General features: G+C 30.1%; 1 protein-coding gene across 2 annotated transcripts; it reads right to left on the bottom strand.

Annotated features, from left to right (window-relative positions):
* Window positions 1-6,905: 6,905 nt before the first annotated feature.
* Window positions 6,906-16,285, bottom strand: LOC145063395 (axial regulator YABBY 5-like). 2 transcript variants are annotated; one of them, XM_079010998.1, is made up of 7 exons: window positions 16,124-16,285; window positions 14,970-15,131; window positions 11,722-11,854; window positions 11,559-11,607; window positions 9,337-9,412; window positions 8,471-8,539; window positions 6,906-6,992 (listed from the first exon to the last, which is right to left on the bottom strand). In XM_079010998.1, the coding sequence occupies exons 1-7, from the start codon at window positions 16,223-16,225 to the stop codon at window positions 6,954-6,956; spliced, it is 630 nt and encodes a 209-aa protein (XP_078867124.1). In that variant the 5' UTR covers window positions 16,226-16,285; the 3' UTR covers window positions 6,906-6,953. The 2 variants fall into 2 exon arrangements, with proteins under 2 accessions (XP_078867124.1, XP_078867125.1); XM_079010999.1 differs by lacking the exon at window positions 16,124-16,285 and adding an exon at window positions 15,479-15,707.
* Window positions 16,286-18,290: the final 2,005 nt, after the last annotated feature.

Raw genomic sequence — 18,290 nt, forward strand, 5'->3', positions numbered from 1 at the left:
TAGTCTCTAGGGTTACCGATAATCTATAGATGTCTAGTTGTGTTGTGCTGTATTGGTATTTTGGGGACTCACTAAACATTATGCTTACAGTTTGTGGTTAATGTTTTCAGGTACTTCCGGTTCGAAAGGGAAGGACCCGCTTTGATTGCAGTGCATACACTCGTGTTTCCGTAACTTGTGGTTTTTGGGAGTGTACTATGATAAATGTTTTATTTTGAAATACTTTTAAATGTTTCAATAAAAGATTATTGAGTGTTTGATTATATTAAAAAAATAAATTTTTACCATTTGATTTTGGAGATGTTACATATTGTTCAAAACTCTTTCTGTTGAATCGACAATAGATATATAGGGTCAAAAGTTAGAGCTCCGAACTCAGATGGGGGTCTAGGTGTCGGCCCAATATCTGCACAAAACACTGCTCTCTTAATCAAATGGTGGTGGAGGTTTATGAACGAAAAGGATGGTCTATGGAGAGATGTTATTGTAAGCATTCACAATTTATACAACAAACCAACATCATATATTGCCAGAAAATCATGGAGTGGAGTATGTAGTAATATTTCTATGGCATTTAGGTCTATAGAATTGTTTCAACTAGACTGGAAGGACATTTTTGCCCTCATACCTGGGTCGGAAGTCAAGATTATTTTGTGGAGAGATCCTTGGTGCAACAACACACCCTTTTAGACCAAATTTCCTCATTTATATGCACTTGAAACAGTTAAAAATTATTTACTGGGTGGTAGACTTTCCATAAATGGGTTCTCATGGATGTGGAGATCCGAACCAACAGGTCCTGGAGAATTGAATGAATTGTGGAAGCTATACATGGATATTGAGAATATGAATATCAAGAAAAAATCCAAATTTGGATTCAGGTTCAATCTTAATCCTAGCGGTGAATACATGGTGAATTTAATGAGAAAACTATTGGAGTAAAAAATGATAACATACAAAGGGGTGGTAATCGAGTGAAAGACAATCTCATTGAAGGTGCGCTGTTTCATTTGGAGGGTTGTGCTAGGAAGAGTTCAAGTGGCTGAAACTCTAGCTAAAAGGGGAGTAAACATTTCTAGTTCATTATGCTCTTTATGTGACAAAGAAATTGAATCGGTCAATTATTCTAGAGTGGTACAATTCTGGATACTTAAATAGTGTGTAGTTGAAGAAAAAAACATTCTCAAACGTCAAGGAATTCATTAATCATGTTGCTGTTTGGTGGAATTGTCCAAAAAAAGGAAATCTTGCTCACGGTGTTTTATTGCCTCATTTGGAATATCTGGACCTCCAGGAATGATAAGATCTTTAAATGGATTACAATGAATTCCACAAAAATAGCTGACAACACAATCTCACTCTCATTCACATGGTGCAGGCATAAAGGCAATGATCGTTGTGGAAGTTGGGTTGAATGGTGTGCCTGTAGTTTAGATCATATTTGGAGGAATTATCTTCCTAATGTTTTCATATATTGAATATTAACAAGGTTACAAGTATAAATAGGTTACATATACACGATAACTATCCTGATAACTAGGATCTAGATAACTCTAAATACAACAAATGTTCCTAACTTTCAGCTCTCGCCAACACTCCCCCTCAAGGGGGAGAATGGATATCTACCATTCCCAGCTTGTCAAGAGAGCTTCGAAAAACTCTTCCACACACCGCCTTTGTCAACATGTCCGCCAATTGATCTTCAGTTCCGACGTGAGGAAGCTCCACTGTCTTGCGTTCTAGATGATCTTTAATAAAGTGCCTATCGATTTCTACATGTTTGGTTCTATCATGCTGTACAGGGTTATTTGCAATCTTTACCGCATACTCATTATCACAATATAGCTTCATGGGAGACTTCAACGAAATGCCAAGGTCCCTTAGGATTCTCTTGATCCACAACAGTTCACACATACCATGAACCATACCTCTAAACTCTGCTTCCGCGCTTGATCTTGATACGACCTTTTGTTTCTTACTCCTCCAAGTAACTAGATTTCCACCTACAAAAGTAAAATAACCCGAGGTGGATTTTCCATTCATCCTATCTCCAGCCCAGTCTGCATCCGTAAACCCACTTACATGGTGATCTTGGTTCTTTCCAAAGAACAAACCCCTGCCAGGAGATGACTTCAAATACCTTAAAATCCGATACACCGCATTCATATGTTTTTCATTAGGTGCATGCATGAACCTACTAACCACAGATACAACATAGGCTATATCAGGACGAGTGTGAGACAGATAGATCAATTTACCCACCAATTTTTGATACCTGTCTCTGTTAGCTGGAACCTTATTTGGAAGTATTTCCAGATGATGGTTTACTTCAATAGGAGTGTCAATCGGCTTACAATCTAGCATTCCAGTTTCCGTTAGTAAATCCAACACATACATCCGTTGGTTCATCATTATCCCATTCTTTGATCTAGCTAATTCAATCCCTAAGAAGTATTTTAAGCTTCCAAGGTCTTTTAATTCAAATTCGGATGCTAGAATTGCCTGTAATTCTTCCTTCTCTTTTTTGTCATTTCCTGTTACTATCATGTCATCGACATATACAATCAAGGCTGTTATCTTTCCACCTACTTTTGACTTTATAAACAAGGTGTGATCAGCATCACTTTGCTTATACCCAACCTTTTTCATAAACACTGAGAATCTGCCAAACCATGCTCTTGGCGACTGTTTCAAACCATATAACGCCTTTTTTAGCTTACACACCTTACCATGACTTTCGATACCCGGTGGCGGTTCCATGTACACTTCTTCAAGACACCCATTTAGGAACGCATTCTTCACGTCAAATTGTTTCAACGGCCAATTTTCATTTGCTGCAATTGATATTAGGATTCGGATAGTGTTGATTTTTGCCACAGGTGCGAAAGTATCCCCGTAATCTATTTCGTATTTCTGCGTATACCCTTTCGCTACCAATCTCGCTTTAAACTTCATAACCTTTCCATTTGAGTCTAGCTTTACACTAAACACCCATCTACACCCAACTGTTTTCTTCCCGCTAGGGAGTGCAACCAAATCCCACGTTAAATTCTTTTGTAATGCATACATTTCTTCATTTACCGCATTTTTCCATCGTTCATCCTTTAGGGCTTCGTGTATGTCTCTAGGGATGGTAATATCTGACGAGCTTTCAACAAATGACGCATGCGCCCCTGTGAGTCGGTGCTGTGAAACGTAATTGCTTATCGGATATTTCCCTTTTGCAGTCAAGACGGGTTCATATTGTCGTTTTGGCTTTCCACATGTACTCCTTGTTGGGTATCTTTGCGCAGATCCTTCATCAAAGACAGAGGACTCCTCGCCACTTCCATTATTTTCCTACAAAACGAAAGAACTAAGTGAACCTGGTACATTATCATCAGCAGTAGCGATGTCGTCATCAGTGTTATCGGTATTATCCGCTTGGGTTTCAGCAGCAGGATCAGTAGGCGAGAATTCATTAGGTACTGGTTCATAATCTTCATCGGAGTCATCCAGTCCACTGGTGCTAACTTCAGTCTGAAAAACGGGTTTAGGCACCGGTGATGATTCTGTCGGGCTAACTTCACCATTACATTGCTTCTCCCCCTGAAGTGAGCCCTCAAGTGAAAAATAGGGTATCGTTTCATGAAAGGAAACATCCCGAGTGATGTACACCTTACCAGTTGCGGGATCGAGACACCAGTAGCCTTTCTTGAAATCAGCATACCCAAGAAAGAAACAACGGGTGGCTCGGGGTTCTAGCTTACCAGAATTCTGATGTACGTACACGGTACAACCAAAAACCCTAGGTTCAAGGTTCTTGTTAGGCGAGGTTCCAAGTAGGTCATGGAGTTTTTGCATGGGTGTAGTAAATTCAATCACTCGTGAAGGTGTACGATTCATAATGTAGGCTGCCGACTTAACTGCCTCTCCCTAAAATTTACGTGGGACATTCATATCAAAGATAAGAGCTTGAACAATTTCGAGAATGGACCTATTACGGCGTTCGGAAAGCCCATTCTGTTGTGGGATCCGCGCACATGAAGTCTGATGCCGGATTAGGTTCGTTTTGTAGTAGTTGCCCATCTCAAGACTCACATACTCACCCCCATTATCCGACTGAAGGGTGCGTATATTTCTATGAAATCCAATTTTTATAAGTATGTGTAGTTCTTTAAATGCATTAAATGTAACGAAATATCAAGCACCATTAGGAGTTTCAATTAGAGTCGGGCCCCATACATCGGAATGGATTACCGCAAAAGGAGTAGTAGCTTTACACTCACTAGGAGTATATACGTTTATTTTTTGATAATTCACAAATGTCACAACTAAAAACATTGTCTGAAATATTCAAAAACAAGTTTGGTTTCAACTTCCTAAGATACGTAAATGAAAGATGTCCAAGCCGACGGTGCCATAACATCGCCAGGGACTTATTTGCTCTAGCTACTCCTGCATGATTTGCTTGACTTTGATGACCTTCTTCTAAGTAATATATCCTCCCTCTTCTAGTACCATAACCATGAATCTGGTGAGTCTCCATGTCCTGGAAAACACAGTCATTTGGCCAGAAAGTAACGTAACAATTTAATGCCTTGGTTATTTGACTAACTGACAACAAGTTTGTAGATAGAGAAGGGACCACAAGGACAAAATCAAATTCCATAGAACTAGACACTTTTACAGTGCCTTCGGCTATAACTTTTTCAATATCTCCACTGGCGATGTAGATATTTAGTTGTTTTGGTTGTTTTGAAGTATACGATGTAGTCAACAAGTTTGGGTTATTGATCATATGATCCGTAGCCCCCGTATCAATAATCCAATCACTATCTTTTTGAGATTTGCTGCTAGACTTACCCTGATTCGTAGAGGTATGAGCAGCAACTGGAGACCCTTCCTGATTCTGCGAAGATGTGGCCACGGTTGCTTGGCTTTGCGGAAGCTTCTTTCTCGGTTTCTTCGAGAAATCCCACCAATCGGGATATCCGATTATTTCATAGCATCTTAATTTTGAATGAACCGATTCTCCACAATGAGTACACACAAAATTATTTCCACCCTTTTCATTAGACCCCTTGGTTTTTGTAGGTCTGTTTCGAGCAGCTATATTAACAACACTGTCGGGTTCAATCGGTATCGGGTCCATAACTTGTCTCTGATTCAGGTCTTTTCGGATATAGGCGTAACACGCCTCAAGGCTTAAAGGTGGGTCTTTTCTAAGGGATTCACTCTTGACCTGGTTAAAGTCTGGGTCCAAACCCGCCAAAAAAATGTGAACCCTAAAACGGGACAGTGCCTTGTTTATAGCCACTGTGGCTTCAACATTATTACCATTATCATTCATACGAGTATCTATTTCTTGGAAGAGACTTACAAGTTCGTTGTAGTAGGTTGGGAGAGGACGTCCGTTTTGACGAGTGATGAATGTTTTCCGATTCAACTCAAACAGTTGAGTCTCATCCGATCCGTCATAGAACGTTTTTGAGACGGCATCCCATATCTCCGCCGCCGTTTTCAGCCGAATGAAATGATGCATCAACATTGGACTCATTGAGTCAATGAGCCAACTCCTCACTTTGTTGTCATCTGTGATCCAAGCTTCAAGTGCCTTCTCGTTCGTTGTGGGTTTCACAGCCTTGCCGGTAAGAAAACCCGACTTATTCCGAGCCCCAATGCGCATCTCCATCAACTGAGACCACAGGGGGTAATTGCTTTCGTCAAGAACAACTCCGGTAGGAAACGGAGAGTCTTGAACATTTTGTACGATTACGGGATTCGATCCTCCGGAATTATCTCCTCCGCTCATGTCAACTCAGTGCTTTGCTTCGATACGGTTTAGTGACTTCAGAAAGTTCTCCGCTCTGATACCATGTAGTTTAGATCAGATTTGGAGGAATTATCTTCCTAATGTTTTCATATATTGAATATTAACAAGGTTACAAGTATAAATAGGTTACATATACACGATAACTATCCTGATAACTAGGATCTAGATAACTCTAAATACAACAAATGTTCCTAACTTTCAGCTCTCGCCAACAGTGCCTTGCCTTTTACTCATCTTGTATCTTAACATTTTCATGAACTTGTATTTTTCTTCTATTCCTTATGTTTCTTGTACATTGGCCTCGTTGTCGCTTCTTGCTATATGGGTGTCATCTCTTTTTATTTTAATATATATTTGCTGTTTCAAAAAAAAAAATTAGGCGTGGTGCTGTTTATTTTACGTTCTATGTTGAAGCCGGTGAAGGAAGCCATGTTTAAATTTATTTTTCTTTTAAACTGCCAGTTCTTGGGTGCTCACTACATGTTCTTTCAATAAGCTTTGATGTTTGTGTGTTTGTGTGTATTTGGGGTTAGGTTTATGTTGTCTTGCTCTTCGTGCTTTAGTCCCAACCCTACTAGCTCACTACTAATTAATGGATATTTTCAATTAATAAAACCTATGCTGTTTAATTGCAAAGTCAAGAATTGCAAATCTATTATTTGTGATGTGCAACTCTTGTCATTCCTTTGGATTAGGAGTAGAGTAAAAGATACTAAAAACTTAATATGGGATGTTTAGTCCAATCATCCCAAACTTGATTTGTAACACAATCTAAATTGTTTACTTTTAGCGCCTCGCTAACATTTTTCAATAAAGTCAGTTTTGTTAAGAATATATATAAAATAAAATAAAATCTATGATAAAAAGTAGAGATATTCTTCTTCTTCTACGTACGTTCTTTTACACTTTTAGAGAAGTGAAACCCTAGCTTATAATTAGAATACAAAGACAAATCACCCACATCATCATTCATACTACTCACCAAAATACATACACACGCACCAAAACCCACAAATATATATATATATATATATATATATATATATATATATATATATATATATATATATATATATATATATATATATATATATATATATATATATATTAATTGGCTGCATATTGATAATCTTCCAAATTAAGATTTATCATTTGTTGGATGTTGAAACCCACGATTCTGTAATATAAGAAGCAAAGATGAGTTATATATATATATATATATATATATATATATATATATATATATATATATATATATATATATATATATATATATATATATATATATATATATATATATATATATATATAGAGAGAGAGAGAGAGAGAGAGAGAGAGAGAGAGAAAGAATGTTAAAATAAAAATAATAAATAAATATGAACATGAGAACACTATTTTTATTTTATTTTATGTATTACATTTTAGTAAATTTTAATATATAAAATATAATTATTCATATATTTATTACTGAATAATTAAAAAACACTACATAAAAACATAATTTATATTACAATAATAACATAAAAGTAATATTTTTACGTTCTTATTTTATTAAATGTTTTTATTTATACTATATATGTATTAATAAAAACATTAAGTAATATAAAAAATGTTAAAAACACTTTTACGATATATATAATCTAATGATGTGTGACTTTCATTAAAACAAAATCTTTGCTTCTATAATGGTGAAAGAAATTTTTGTTATTTTTATAAAGGAATTTTGAACTATTATTTAGTATATATGCTGATTGTTTCTTAAACCATGAAATATTAATGTTTGAGTTGGCTAAGGAGGACCTGTCCAAAAAAAGAGAATATTTATTGCTATCTGCTATGTATTTTTGTGGTGTACATGGAAAGCAAGGAACCATAATTGGTTTAATAGAATTAAAATGAACTCTGGATAATATGATTTCTCTGGTGTTTAGTTGGTTAAAATATAGGGATAATTTTAGAAATTATAGATGAAAATGTTGGGTTTGTTCCCGGTTTGACATTTTGTAAGTTGTTTTGTTTTCTCTTTTGTGCTCGGTCTTTTTCTTTTAGACCGTGGTTTTAATAATATATGCCGGTTCCAAAAAAATTAATTTTTGAGTTGCAATAAAATAAAATTTTGCTTCTATAATAGTTAATAAATTTTTTGTTATTTTTATAAAAACAAAATGAACTTTAATTTATTTTGCAAGATAATTCTTTCTTGAAGCCTGGAATATGACGAACGATGCATTAAAGAAGAAGTATATTTAAATTCTTTGAATAGTTTTGGAACGACCAGAAATTACGATGGAAGTAGCTATATTCATACATTTTGTTTTTCGTGTAATTTACTCTTTATCAAACGATAATAATAATAAAATATAGCGACCTTTCAGTTATATTTGAGAACTTGCAGTTTTTTCTACCATTATTAAGTGCACATAAATAAACTATTAAGCGATATTTTTTTTCCCAAAAAACTATTTAATTTTTGTCTGTCTTCTCATGAAAAGCTGAAAATATGATGCAAAACTAATCAGATCTTCAATGTCGTAGTCGTTATGTTTCATAAAGCGAAATGACTTGTAATTAAATAAAAAACTTATCTATTTTTCATGCCATTGAAAATATAATTATTTGATTAATTCGCGGAATTAAATAAAAAAATTAACATACCTCATCAAGGTTAGCTTGGTGGTTGTTCTCCAACATCAACCCAAAATGAATATGAGGGAAATGTGCCCACTGCATACATAATCGTGTAATGTCATAAGAGAATTAGTGTCGTTAAATCCACTTAGAACTTTATATATATTCTCAAAACAAACAACATAGAAATTAACAGAGACGGGAAACCATATATTTTCCATTAACAAATTTTTTTTTTAAACTAAAATCTGAATCCACAAAACAAACAACATAGAAAATAAAAACAAAATATACCTGGAATCCATATATTTTCCATAAATTATTGAGAAATTAAATATCCTTTAATTTCCATATTTTTTTTTATAGTCATTCCTACCCTTGTCAGATAGATAATAAAATTTAAGAGGATATTTAATTTGTCAATAAAGATTTTAACTAAAATCTGAATTGGTTTAAGGGACAACTAAAAAGGAAAATTAATTGCAATTTAATATTAGAAAATCTGCAGGATTTGATTAACCATTCTAATTAGCCCAAATATAAAATAAAAAATTGAAAATACATAGTACATTCTTTATGATGTTTTATGGTATCAAAGATTGAATAAAAGGCTATCGGAGGACTACAAACCACATGTGTCCGACGCGGTCATATTTGGTGAGGTTGGAACCTCTCTCTCTCTCTCTCTCTCTCTCTCTCTCTCTCTCTCTCTCTCTCTCTCTCTCTCTCTCTCTCTCTCTCTCTCTCTCTCTCTCTCTCTCTCTCTCTCTCTCCGTGATGGCATGAGATCACGCCCTTTCTCCGGTGTGACGACTCCGGATAACCTAACTCATATAGATTTGATCTTTTTTCCAAAGTAGAATTACTTGAAGTGATAATATGCGTATACTTACATTCTTAGCAGCAGTACTAAAAGCTTCTTTATGGCTGATATCTGGATTATTGGCTTTTATCCTTTGAATTTCTTCTCTGCATTTACAACAGAACATAAAAATGTAATTTTTTTCCTTAGCCAATTACATTTTCTTTATAAAATAATCATTGTTCTTTTTTTTTTTTTTTTTTTTTTTTTTTTCTTCCAGAAAATCAATAGTTTGTAACTTCAATATCTTTATACATGAATACATAATATGACATATAATCATAGTTGTCGAATTGTGACTCGAAATTCTAAAGTCTCGACTTGTGACTCGAATTGACCGAATCATGATCAGTCACGTCGATTCATTACGAGTCAGACTTTGAATCACATATTTTACGAATCAGACACAAACCAAGTCCCTGTTCAAGTTGCATTAGGTTTCAAATGACTCGACTTGTACGAGTTTGACAACTATATATGTATATAATATTCTTGTCAACGTAAAAAAGAAATATAATTTTTGTCAACTTAAATTAAGTAACAATATATATATCTGGTTCAAAATGTAGAGAAAGATGTAGTTTTGTATTGCAATTATTACTGAATTGATTTTTTTTAAATGTCTTTTAAGTTAACGAATGTATTTTTTTGAATAACCAATTTATATTTTCTTGTATATCTCATGTTGAATAAGACACTACCTCTTTCCAATTTTAGACTTTTTCCCCATAGCTTTTAAACATGTTTCTGAAATTAGTTTAATTTACATGTTTGTTTTTCTACGACTTTTTAAAAAAATTTAACAAGTTTTTACAAAAATAAAAATAAAAATAAATATATATTTTTTTAAATTTCTTTTACCATATTTTTATAAAGAGTTTAGGTCATTTTTGATTACTTAACTTTTTGTTTTTTTCTCATTTGGTCACTTAATTATTTTTAAGTTTTAAAAGGTCATCAAACTTTTGATTTTGTACTCATTTAGTCACTTAACTTTTGATTTGGTCACATTTAGTCACCAAACTTTTAGATTTGTGCTCATTTAGTCACCTAACTTTTAAAATTGTGCACATTTAGTCATTAAATTTTTAAAAAAATTTAAAAATTTAGTGACTAAATGAACACAATTTTAAAAGTTTGGTCACTAAATGTGACCAAAACAAAAGTTAAGTGACTAAATGAGCACAAAGACAAAAGTTTGATGACCTTTTAAAACTTAAAAAGGGTTAAGTGACCAAATGAGTACAAAACCAAAAGTTAAGTGACCAAAAATGACCTAAACCCTTTTATAAATTTATGTGAAAAAAGTTAATACTTGTTATAATTATTTATAAAAAAAAATAAAATTATTTTACATTTCTAATCCAACGTTTAAACTTAAGTTGTAAGTTTTTAAATTTTTTAAACTATCGTATAATTTTAAAACAACTACTTTTATATATAAATACTTTGTAAATAGTTTTTAAAATTTAAAACTTTTTTATACATTTTAACTAAATGTTTATAAACTCTTTACTATCGTGATTTTTTTTACACTTTCACATAGACTTATCTTTAACGTAAGTATTTTTAATTTTTATAAAATTATTAAAAAAAACTTATAAAAAACTATAAAACATTTTAAAAATGTTGTAAAAAGGTAATTAAATTTACGATTATATGAAAGTTACACAAAAAATTATATAAGAACATAAAAGTAAAATTTTAAAACATTGTAAAAAAAGTTTAAAATATTTACAAAATATTTGATTTAAATGCATTTGTATGAAAGTGTAAAAAGCAGTTAAAATTTTATAAACCAAATTTAAAATGCTTTAATATTTAAAAAAACAAGTTAATAACATTTTTATAAATATCTATAACAATTAATAAATGTTTTTATAGAAAGTTACAATTTTGTATAGATGAATTTAAAAATACTTATAAAAAATCTTAAATAAGGTTGTAAAAAATCTAAATTTTAAGTTGTGGAACCAAAAATTTAGGATGAATTTGTTATAAAGTTTTAAATTCATACTAATTAATTCATAAAAAAATTAAATTCTTCGTCAAAATAATTAGAAAGAGAGGTGACATGTTCAACCTGAGATATCAAAGTATGTATACAAAAACAACATGAGTTGGTTACCATTTTAAAAAATAAAATACATTTGTTGTCAACTTGAGACATTTCGAAAAGTTTATTTCAATAATAATCTTTTGTTTTGCTACATATGAAAAGTATTTAAGAGGGATATGAGTTTTGATCATTACTTTATGAAGCGATTATACAAAGAAGGAACACGTTGCTTCTTCTCCTGAGCTGGAAAGAAATGAATAATACTAAACATTAAATATTTTTAGAAAAAAATATGTGACTATACTCTGTGTGCATCTATACATCATAAGAAAAAGGGAATGCAAGAAATAAACTCACAACGATTATTGATCTCTTGGGTACCGATAGCTTGAGTGGGGCATGACCTTATAGTCATCGGCAAGTTTTTGTTATAGTCAGATAAAATTCCCAAATCTACCCGATAATTTGGACCAATATGGTTGAGTTCTTGCTGAAATAATTACAAATACAAAACTCAAGGTTTATAACTGTTTAAACAATGTAGATTAGTGGATAAAAGAAATATAATCTAAAAAGGAAACAAACCACCGATAGGAATGTAAACGGATATAAAGGGGTGAAACTCAAATGATGTTTTTAGCAGATAGGGAAAAATGACTTAATCGAATATTTTGTGTACATATATTACCAATAAAATGTAGCCTTTTGTAAGAATATAACCATCTAACTTTACACTTTATTCAAAAAAATATCATTGTGGTACTAATAACAATAAGCCAACAAGTACATGCCACGTGACTATTGACGTAAATTTGTTTTACTGTTTATTATGTACATATTATATTATCAAACCGTTTTTGTACATATATTAACTTTTTTTAAACATATTTTTACCATAAATCTTACATATAATGTATTTTTTTACAAATAAACTCAAATTCTTTCTCTCTCTCTCTCTATATATATATATATATATATATATATATATATATATATATATATATATATATATATATATATATATGTAAATAGATATTTTAATGTATAATTAAATGGTTTTACTTTTGAAAACCATATTCCATGATTTAGATGAATAAATATATAAATACTTAATTATTCAAACTATGGTGTGCTTATACTACATGATTAGACTTGTAGTTTAACTATAAGTAAAATAATGCATAATTTAGTATTTACGTGTTCAGACATTTAAATGTAATAATATATATTTTTTTTTTTGCCAATATATTGGTTTCAAATGTTAAAATATTTATGCATTAATATATATATATATATATATATATATATATATATATATATATATATATATATATATATATATATATAATGTGTGCCCGCGTAAGGCAACGACGATAAATAGCTCTTTTGACGAATAGTTTTCTTACGTGAAAATAGTTATTAGATTTCATTATTAGTTATTATGTAATAAAAAATTATCACTTTTAATTACAATATTTATGTTTAAAACTTATATTTATACTGTTTTTATATATTTCATGTAAATAAATTATTATCGGTGTCTAGTTTAATAAATATAAAATAATATATATATATATATATATATATATATATATATATATATATATATATATATATATATATATGAATTTAATTTATAAAAAATGTCATTTTGTTCAAAATTAACTTTAATAACCTTACTTAATTCGAATCTTTAAAATTTTGGCAAATATTAATAATTTTGTTATATATAATTGATTTGTACAAAAATCTTTTTTATCTTATACTTCTTAAAATTCAAGATATAATATATATATATATATATATATATATATATATATATATATAAGTAGGTATATATCTATTGAAATATGTACTTTGATATATATATATATATATATATATATATATATATATATATATATATATATATATATATATATATATATATGTCATATTCTTAAGCATCATCTTGGTCGGGTAAGGCTTGGGCAACAAATAAGGGAGATCAAATGCTAAAATCTTAGAGCGTTCGGTCCATGGGTTACTAGGAGAAAGGAGAACGATACAATCCTAAAATCTACTGTTTAGTATAATTGTCAAAGACGAGCCTCTCCTTATACATCGTATTATCGGTTGGCTACAAAGGGTGGTGAGGAATCCATTTTTATGTAATAATATGTATTTTTTTTTAAATTGTATTTTTTTTGAATAGATTATATAAGATTAATGGTAAAATATATACCAAAAAAAGTTTTGTGGCTGATAACTTATCTCCCTATTTTAATAAAAAAATAGGTTTAATCTTTTATTGATAAGTGACATACAATTAGAACTCGTCATTAATGTTATATACACTTATCATACCTATTGTCAACCTCTTAATTATCTATTTCAAATTTCAAATTTTAAATTTCCATTTTAATTACATTAAATTAATAATTGATTATTCATTTCAAATTCTAATTGTTAAATTTCTCATTCTAATTACATTAAATAAATAATTGATTCTTTATTTTAAATTTTCTCAATCTAATTATATTAAATTAATAATATTAGATTGAAAAATAATATAAAATTAATAAAGATTATAAGATGATATAACTTCATTTATTTATTTAAATCAAATATTATAATTTTATATAACTAAAAAAATATCTCTTAAGTAATAATTTATTTAAAATAATTGATTAATAATATGATTTTTTAATTTGAAAGTTTAATTAATTTTATAGCCGTGATTGTTATAGGTTATAAATTAGTTATTACTAATAATACAATGACATTTTTTTAATAAAAGGTAAATATTAATGATTTTATGTATAAACAATCTATAGTTGGTTGATAATACATGTATACAACAAAATTTAATGACAATTTTTGTATAGTCTTTTTAATTTTTTCGTATCTAGCGGTAATTTAATTAACGAATCTTATGCATGAATTTAAGTACAATAAAAGAATGAGTTCAGGTCATAAATGAATAAACATTTTTTTTTTAATTTGCAAAACACTATTGTCATAAAAATATAATACTATTAAATAGGTTACAAATTATTTGTTTTTATTTAAAAAAATACTGTTAAAATAATTGAATACAACTTTATTTTATAGATCTTTAATTACATGCTTACCTTCTAATAGCATTTTTTAAAATAAATTGTTTTTTGTAAATAAAAAAAAGGAAGCAACAACAACTACAAAGTTTGTTACCCTTTTAGTATAATAGTTTGGGGAAAACAAAATTGTTAAAATGTTAAAATGTTGTTAATGAGAATAAAACATATATAAGAAACCTTCAAGAAAGGGTTATGAAATTAAGTGAAAAATGTGTGTTTCTTTGCATTTTTATTGATTTTTAAAAGAAAATATTAATAGGTTTTTTGTTTTATTTTGCTGAAAAGAAGAAAAATACATGGACTTTATAGAAAATAAATTACTAGAGAGGGGATGTCATTACCTTCCTCGATAAAGATAACAACGAAAAACCAACCTAATGACTAAAATACAATGGAGTGGGCTATGACAATAACCCTAGAGACAAAACGTCCAAACCCCCCAAAAAAGCCAAGCAATTTTCTTGTTAATGAACTATTCATATGTGAAAAGACGTTTATGCCCCTCACCTGATGATGAGAAGAAGATGAATCTTGGAAACTGGAAGTTGAACCAGCTGAGAGAGATTGATGAAAAGCAGCAGCCATGCCCACATTCACTGGCCACATATTTGTGCAGTTTCCACATCTCACTGTCACTGTATCATACAAGCTGCTGCATGGAACACTCACCTGAACCATTTTTTTTTCACAAAATCATCATTACCCATTTCAGAAACGACTAAAAACAACACATATTATTAGGTTTGTTTACTATAGAAGTCAGAGAAAACTAGGGTTCCAACATTCATACACAGAATATCGTATATACCATTCTATTATCACGAACTAACAATTCAAGAATTTAATACATATAACTTAGGGATTCCTTAGCTAGTAGTATAGTATCTAGTTCAGTTACAACTGGGTAAAGTTGTCAAGTTAATTGCCTCTCGTGTCTCTCTTTGAGTTATAAATCCCAAAACAAATTAGGGTTTTCGATATTTTAAAGAAAGAGAAGGACGAAAGGAATTTTGCACCTTGTAAATATTCATGGGATAGCATCACCAAAGTGAATCCATCATGGTAATATTATGTTTTTCGTGTCGGGTTGAAGAGTCTAAGCAATAAGAACAAAACCCTACTTTCTTTTTTCAGTAAAGAAGTGAAAATTAAAGTGCTACCAGTTGCATCTAATGAACAGAACTTCGGAACTCATGCATTCAAGAAGATCAGTTTGGGGTTAGAGGACCCCTTTCTTTCTATTATAATTGAGTTGGTTTATATATAGAAAATATATACATGCTCTCAAAGCGTTACAATAAAATGGTTTTTTTACTTTTTCAACCAGTACATGCAACTAGTCCTTGTTTCTGTGTGTCTGTGAACGTCAGTGTGTCGTGTATACTTCATCTGACTGTTAGCAGAAAAAGATTCAAGAAAAAAGCCTTAAACGATGGAGACTTAACCTTCTGATCAGTCTGTATGTTTCTGAGTTCTCAAAGTGGAAAAAGAAAACTCCACTGTAAAATCAAATGACTCACATCATTGTTTTTGTTCATATACTTCAAGAATACACAAAACATATAAACACATACATCGAGAGAGAGAGAGAGAGAGAGAGAGAGAGAGAGAGAGAGAGAGAGAGAGAGAGAGAGAGAGAGAGAGAGAGAGAGAGAGACTACAGCAAGAACAATATTGCAGAAGTTGCAATGGATGTAACAAAGCTGCTCAGAAACTGCTGCCGCCGCTGCTACATCTGTGCAGGTGCTGCTGGTGCTTGACATAACTTTGATCAATAGAGAACGATTGTGTCTGTGTGTGTTTTGTTTGCTTCAAGTTAGGGCATGAACAGACTTGGTGCACTTTCTATCTTCTTTCTATATATAGAAGATAATGCATTTATTTATTTAAAATTATTTTTTAGCTGTTGATAAGTAAAAAAGATAATGTCTTAGTTAATAAATAAAATAAAATAAACTGTTATTTTAGTTGTAATATAATAATTTTTTTTGTTTAGAATAACATTGAAAGAGCACTAAGTGTGAACGCTCATTGACGGATGAAAGTCATGAAACAGATTCTCCTAATTCTCTTTTAATTTCGTAGGGGTAAGCTAGTATATTTATGAATATATAAAAATTTATAAGTTACAAATAACTTTGATGAATGATTATTGTATTATGGGCGTATAATACAAACTAGCTGTGAGATCATGTATTATACGAATTAATTTAAAAAAAATAAATTAAATATAAAGGTTTAAATATTTGATAACTTTGATTTTATAATAAAATAAGAAAAATAATAAATTATTATAATGAAATGTTTTTTATCTTTTAAATTTAAATAAATAAACAAAAAAACTAATGAGCTTTAATTTTGAGAATTTTGAAATTAAAAGATAAGTTTAATAATTACATTGATATCCATTTATTACTATATTTTTTGCAATTATTACATTAAAATATTATGTGAAATTTTAAAAAATATAAAACTTATAAAATGACATGTGGAAAAAAAAAATAATTCAAAATAACCACAAATAACATGTGACAAATTAAATAAGAGTATGATAAGTAGCAAAAACCTTTATTTCTAGAATATATTGTTTTTCTCAATGTGTTTCCTACATGCCAAACGATAGATATATACACATGCCAAAAAAAAATTATGGTCGTAAAATGGACCTAATATGAACATTATGCACAGAACTATGAAAACTGGATCACGAATCAGTTACCATCTTGATCTAATTGAATAGGTCAATATTATGTTGTAATATGCGATCTTTACTATTAGTTTTCTCTAGTTTTAGTATTCTATAATTAATTATGTGTGAGACTCATGTATTACATAGATTTATTTAAAAAAATTAAATATGAAATTTTAACAATTTAAAAAGTTTGAGTTTATAAGAAAAATGAGAAAATTTTTGAATTATTAAAATTAATGAGACTTTAATGTATTGAATACATTACATATGTAAACCATTTCTAATAAATACCTTACATATATATTACCATACAAATTAAATGGGAAATTTTAATTTAATAAAATGAAAAATACAATAAAATGACAAGTGGAAAATAGAAAATTCAAAAATTCTAGAAAATATCATGTGTTCAAATGAAGGAGAAGATGACGTGTGACAAAAAGTTTTTTATTTATTAAAGAGGATGCTTTACAATCTTTTTATTCTCTTCTTGTATTTTCCTTTACAAATAGCTCGGTAGAGATAAGACTGTATCCACCACACCACGATTTTATGAGATCTGTGTATTGTTCATTTTGTTTGTTGAAATTTATACAGTGCAATATATTCTATATTTATGCAGTTTATTGTACCAAAATGGCTCCAAATTCTAAAAGTGGGCTAAGCTTTTATGATTGTCCAATGATAGAGACTAGACAATGTCTATATATAGTAATGTGGAAATTCACCCATGTGATCGCGTTCACGAAAACATCGATTATCTATGTTTTACGTTAACATGTCCCAACAACGTTTTACAGATGGTCCGCGTCTTAAAGAAACTTGGTTGATTAAATAAAACTAAATACGGGTTCAAAGAGCTATTATGCTTGAATCCATTTACCCAAGTACACAAGTCAAATCAGTTTTAAAGAAATCTACGCTAAAATGTGCTTTTAACCTAACATGTTCTAAGAGCAGTCCAATGAAGACGTGTTGTAATCAAATAAGTTAGTACAAACGATCGGTTACAATCGCATAAGGTAAAATTATATGTATATACAAGTTACGATAAGGAAATAACATAATAATTTAAAGAATATGTTCTGAGGACATTGACAAATCAAACATATAAAATATTTGAGATCTCTTTACAC

The sequence above is a fragment of the Lactuca serriola genome, chromosome 7 (genome assembly GCF_051521515.1).
Source record: "Lactuca serriola cultivar US96UC23 chromosome 7, Lser_US96UC23_V15, whole genome shotgun sequence".
Lineage (NCBI taxonomy): Eukaryota > Viridiplantae > Streptophyta > Magnoliopsida > Asterales > Asteraceae > Lactuca > Lactuca serriola.